Here is a 6,284-nt window from a genome sequence, read left to right on the forward strand (position 1 = left end):
AGGACTAGTAGTCAGGACAACACATGTATCAAATAGAAACATGCTATAGGAAACCCCCTTAGATAGAGGCTATTGTATGAAGATAAATTTCAGTAGTATATTATGGAAGACCTTGCTGTGAAATAACAAAATGTGATATCTGATTGGAAGAGGAAGGTGGGGAAGGAGAAAATAAATTCACTTCTAGTGAGTCTAAGGGCTCTAAATAAGTTGAATCTATTAAGCATACCATAGGATAGGTGCACAACTCGTGATCAATGCCACTAGAAAAACTAGATGGATAAGGGAACAAGACTCAAAGGTGTTAACCTCACAAAAGTTTAATGTACCATGTGTATTCAAATGGAGGGGTATTTTAGTTCAACTAATTGAAAATTTTAAACAAGATTACAATAACAAGGAGGGGTTTTTAAATTCAACTATGGCCTTCCTTCCTAATGGAAGGTTGCATACAAGGAAAAAATTAGGGGCAAATTTTAGCCCAAGGGCTAATTTAGAGCCTTTTCCAAGTTGGTTGGGCTAATATTTAGAGCTTTAAATTTGATAAATTAGACCAAAAATAAAGGTGGGCTAATTTTTAGAGCCTCAAATTTCATAAATTCTCCCTAAAAGTGGTAGGCGGGCTAATATTTATAACTCTATATAGGGAAAGATTCACCCATTGACCTACGCTTCCATAATCTTGTTCCCATCTTATTTTTTACCCTAGCGACTCACATAATTCCCAAGTATTATTCTTATACAAAGCTTCCATTTCTTCATTCATAGTAGTTTGTTGTTTTTGCTTGTCAACTGCATCTTCGAAGTACACCTAGGTAGTTCTTGGAAAGATGCATGCTTCGCAAGTAGACTCCAAATGGATGGACTCTGTGCAGGTCCTTTTGCTTCATCTCTTTTTGCATTTAGAAGCTTTGTGTTTGTCTCTATGCTAATTCATGTGCTTAGAGCAAAGTGATGCAAACCTTTCAGTTGGTCTTACAATTCAAAGAAACGACAACATTTTATCGATTTCAATTAGACCACACATGGAGCAACACACACAAACACAATGCTACACGTGGAACAAGTGGAAAGGCCACTGAATTGCCTACATGTAGACACATAGATAGCAAAGATTAATTTGGTTAAATTCAAAGAGGAGGGCCATAGGGGGATTGCCATGTTGTGGGAAAAAGAGGAGAAAATTGGAAAAAGGAGGTGAGTACGGTTGGAAATTTCGGTGGTGAACGAGATTGCTGTTCGGTTGAGTGCCACAAGCCATTTCCGGATCCTTTTGAAAATTTGGGCTCATGAAACTCACTATATATTATCCACTCAAGTTCCGCCATGGATTGCTCCCCCATCACACTGCCTTTTTCTCTTCGCCTAAGCTTAATATTATTGCTGGCTGCTCTTTCCGCCATCTCAAGCCCCCTTGCAGTTGCTAGCATCCCTCACGGCACGCCCACTTCCATCACCCTCGCAGGCAATGCCTTCTGCGATCTCTGCCATGAAGATCGCGTCACCAACAATTCTCTCCTCCTTTCTGGTAATGCCCTCTTTATTTTTCCGTCTCTAGTATTTAGCATTCCTTGCTCGCCTTACTGCAACAGTGGGAAGTTTGTTCTCATGGTAAAGCTTCTAAGTTCTTCTTTCCATCGTGCTCTGTAGGTGCCACAGTCGCTTTGACGTGCCAGACAACAAACGCTAACAGCCCTCGCTTCAGAGTCGAAATATCTACGGATCACCACGGTGCATTTCGCCTTCATCTCAGCGCCAGCTATCGATTACAACAATGTGAGGTTCGCCTAGTCGGCAGTCCGCTCAGCTCGTGCAGACGCACTACTCGATTCTCCACGGCTGCTCTTGCCTTGCAACCCAAGCAGGAGGTGCAATTCATCGACTTTGCTGTCTCGCTCAGCTATCAACCCAAATCCCTGCCAAGTTTCTGCATCGCCCCTAATAGCAAATCGGTCGAGGAAAGAGGAAGGCTTTCGCCTTCTGTGCTGCGTTTCCCCTTCAATTTCTTACCTAGGCAAGGCCTTCCAAGCGTCCGAAGGATGTCCCCAAGCCGCTTTCGAAGCTTACAACAATCGATTCCCCCAAGCCCGGGTTTTAGCTTCCCTCCGCTACCTCCTTTTCCTCCATTTGGGTTCGCGCCGCCTCCTTCGATTCCCTTAGTGCCTTCCGTCCCACCCGCTTAGTAATTTGTACGCATTTGCCTGCCCTTAGTAGCATTTGCCTCTCGCGTGTCTCCGATCTGCATGGCTATAATAAACGCGCTACATTTCTACTATCGAGCATATTACTTTCATATTGAAATATATTAGTTTAATGCTTTATGAGCAAATATTATTTTGTATCTATAAAGAATAACTACAAGATAATCTAGCATGGTGTCTACAAAGATCCACTTTATTGTTGATGGATGTAGTTACAAAAATCCACTTTGTTGGTGTCTACAAAGATCCACTTTATTGTTGATGGATGTAGTTACAAAAATCCACTTTGTTGTTGATGGTTGTAGTTTGAGTTTCTTCTTGTGGAATGTCCTCCTTATTCCTCAATAATCCTTAACCTCTCGAAGTAAGGGTTTTTTGGGTTTAGAATGAGATAATATAAATTGAGAATAAAGATAGTTTGTAATTTGAGTATAACGATCCCTTCTTTGAAATTTCATAAAAATTGCAATTTAATATAATAGTCCCTTCTTTGAAAATTTGTAAGAATTCTAGTGTAACGGTCCCCTTTGTTGTGTGTCTTTTAAAAATCCCCATGTAGTGGGCAATGGGGCGTCTTTTCCAAAACATTGCCTTGTGCCTCCCTTCCGCATTCTAAAATTGATGACCTCCATTACAACGTGAGAAATCTAACAAAACATATTGATTAGAATATTTTTAGCTATGAATTGAAATTGAAAAACTAAAAGTTACATTAACTTATGCGCAGTAGCACTTGTGCATCCGCCTCCTCAAGATTTTTCATATAAAGTTCAATAGAGCTCTTCGATTGATCAATTGTTGTAGGTCCAGTAGAAGAAGTGTTTTTAGATGATTCTCCCCGATGCCATTTTGCAGCTCAGCTTTTCTCCACCACCATAGCTTAGGCTTATTGCTACTGATATACTTCTTCTATGATGTAGCCTTGTTCAACATGCATCATCTCTTCCCAATTTGCATAGAGTGCACTCTCCAAAGATCCTACCTTTGCCAAATCTATGATACTAGGTAGTCATTAATCTACAATGCTTAGAGCATTATTTGATTCCCAACAACAATACTTTTCCTACTACTCAACCTAAGTGGTATTGACATGTTCTCAAAGAGGCACACCCATCCGATAAGCACTTGGTCAGATAACATACCTAAGGGCGTGTTTTTTTATGGATTTGCATATCACTACGGGAAAAACATTGGATAATGCGTGATCGACGATGCAAAGCATATTTGATGGTCACAATACTTTGCACGCACCTCAACCTAGTTGAAACGGACTTGCGTGCAAAGTGGAGTCCTGATCTGAGAAGTACTTGTTTGAATAACACACCTAGGACTGTGTTTTTTTATGGTTGTGCGTGCCACTAAGGTAAAAACGGTGTTTTATGCTTGATCAACAATGCAAATCATATCTGATGGGCACCATACTTTGCACACACATTAAACTAGGTGGAATTGACTTACAGCGTGTTTTTTAATGAATGTGCATGACACTAGAGCAAAAATGGTATTTAATGCTCGATCGACCATGCAAAGGATATAGTGGCACACCCATCCCATAAGCACTTGATCGGATAACATACCTAGTAGCGTGTCTTTTTACGGATGTGCATGACACTAAGGCAAAAATGGTATTTAATGCTCGATCGACCATGCAAAGCATATCCGATGGGCACAATACTTTTCCTACTCCTTAACCTAGGTGTTATTGACATGTTTTAAAAGAGGCACATGCATCTGATAAGTACTTGATCAGATAACACACCTAAGGCCGTGTTTTTTTGCGGATGTGCATATCACTATAGGAAAAACGGTGTATAATGCATGATCGACCATGCAAAGCATATCCTATGGTCACAATACTTGCACACACCTCAAACTAGATGAAATAGACTTGTGTACAAAGTGGAGCCCCCATCTGATAAGTACTTGTTTGAATAACACACCTAGGACCGTGTCTTTTTATGGTTGTGCATTATACTAAGGCAAAAATAGTGTTTTATGCTTGATCGACAATGCAAAGCATATCCGATGGGCATAATACTTTGCACACACCTTAAACTAGGTGTATTTGACTTACATGCAAAGTGGCGTGTCCATCCCATAAGTATTTGATCGCATAACATACCTAGTAGCGTGATTTTTTACGGATGTGCATGACACTAAGGCAAAAATGGTATTTAATGCTCGATCAACCATGCAAAGGATATCCGATGGGTAGAATACTTTTCCTATGCCTCAACCTAGGTGTTATTAGCTTGTTTGAAAAGATGCACCCATCCGATAAGTACTTGGTCAGATAAGACACCTAAGGGCGTGCTTTTTTACGGATGTGCATATCACTAGGGAAAAAATGGTGTATAACGCGTGATCGACCATGCAAAGAATATCCGATGGTCACAATACTTTGCATGCACCTCAACCTAGTTGAAATGGACTTGCGTGCAAAGTGGAGCCCCCATCTGAGAATTACTTGTTTGAATAACACACCTAGGACCGTGTTCTTTTATGGTTGTGCATGACACTAAGGCAAAAACGGTGTTTTATGCTTGATCGACAATGCAAAGCATATCCAATGGACACAATACTTTGCACACACCTTAAACTAGGTGGAATTGACTTACATGAAAAGTGGTGCACCCATCCCATAACTACTTGATCAGATAACATACCTAGCAGCATGTTTTTTTATGGATATGCATGACACTAAGGTAAAAATGGTATTTAATGCTTGATCGACCATGTAAAGGATATCTGATGGGCACAATACTTTTCCTATGCCTCAACCTAGGTGGTATTGACTTGTTTTCAAAGAGGCACATCCATCCGATAAGTACTTGGTTGTATAACACACCTAAGGACGTGTTTTTTTACGGATGTGCATATCACTAGGGAAAAAATGGTGTATAATGCATGATTGACCATGCAAAGCATATCCGATGGTCACAATACTTTGCACGCACCTCAACCTAGTTGAAATGGACTTTTGTGCAAAGTGGAGCTCCCATCTGAGAAGTATTTGTTTGAATAACACACCTAGGACCGTGTTTTTTTATGGTTGTGCATGACACAGGCAAAAACGGTATTTTATACTTGATCCACAATGCAAAGCATATCCAATGGGCACAATACTTTGCACACACCATAAAATATGTGGGATTGACTTACATGCAAAGTGGTGTGGCCATCTTATAAGTACTTGATCAGATAACATACCTAGCAGCGTGTTTTTTTATAGATGTGCATGACACAGGCAAAAATGTTATTTAATGCTCGATTGACCATGCAAAGCATATCCGATGGGCACAATACTTTTCCTATGCCTCAAACTAGGTGTTATTGACTTCTTTTTAAAGAGGCACACCCATCCGATAAGTACTTGGTCATATAACACACCTAAGGGCGTGTTTTTTTACGGATGTGCATATCATTAGGGGAAAAACGGTGTATAATGCGTGATCGACCATGCAAAGCATATCTGATGGTCACAATACTTTACACGCACCTCAAACTAGTTGAAACGGACTTGTGTGCAAAGTGGAGCCCCCATCTGAGAAGTACTTGTTTGAATAACACACCTAGGACCATGTTTTTTTCTCGGGGGGGTCACTATGTATAAACCCTCTATATCACGTGCGTTCAAGGCCTATATTTAAAGTCCCTTATCTGTAAAAAATTTATTGAATAAAATGTACCCCTTTTCTATACAAATCTGTAATTTTTTCCAAAACTATTTTAAGTAGTCCCTTATGTATATTTATTTTTGTAAATTTTAGAAATAAAGAAAATCCTTTTATTGAACTCACGTGATAGGGTTACATATGATGAGTGACCCCCCCGAGGTTTTTTTATGGTTGTGCATGACACTAAGGCAAAAACGGTGTTTTATGCTTGATCGACAATGCAAAGCATATCCAATGGGCACAATACTTTGCACACACCTTAAACTATGTTGAATTGACTTACATGCAAAGTGGCGCACCCAACCCATAAGTACTTGTTCAAATAACACATCTAGGACCTTGTTTTTTATAGTTGTGCATGACACTAAGGCAAAAACGGTGTATAATGTGTGATTGCCTATGCAAA

At 39.9% G+C, this 6,284-nt stretch overlaps 1 protein-coding gene across 1 annotated transcript; it reads left to right on the plus strand.

Moving 5' to 3' along the window:
- The first annotated feature begins 1,320 nt into the window (after positions 1–1,320).
- On the plus strand, positions 1,321–2,370 carry LOC147880396 (uncharacterized). The gene is made up of 2 exons (XM_087371334.1): positions 1,321–1,528; positions 1,651–2,370. Exons 1-2 carry the CDS (start codon positions 1,327–1,329, stop codon positions 2,181–2,183), a joined length of 735 nt encoding a protein of 244 aa, XP_087227460.1. The 5' UTR covers positions 1,321–1,326; the 3' UTR covers positions 2,184–2,370.
- Positions 2,371–6,284: the final 3,914 nt, after the last annotated feature.

This window comes from Dipteris shenzhenensis, chromosome 32 (genome assembly GCF_047967505.1).
Source record: "Dipteris shenzhenensis isolate YYH24624 ecotype China chromosome 32, Dip_SZ_1.0, whole genome shotgun sequence".
NCBI lineage: Eukaryota > Viridiplantae > Streptophyta > Polypodiopsida > Gleicheniales > Dipteridaceae > Dipteris > Dipteris shenzhenensis.

Coding starts and splice junctions, on each gene's coding strand:
- LOC147880396 (XM_087371334.1), top strand. CDS start 1,327: ATGGATTGCTCCCCCATCACACTGCCTTTTTCTCTTCGCCTAAGCTTA. Junction 1,529..1,650: donor CAATTCTCTCCTCCTTTCTG/GTAATGCCCTCT, acceptor CGTGCTCTGTAG/GTGCCACAGTCGCTTTGACG.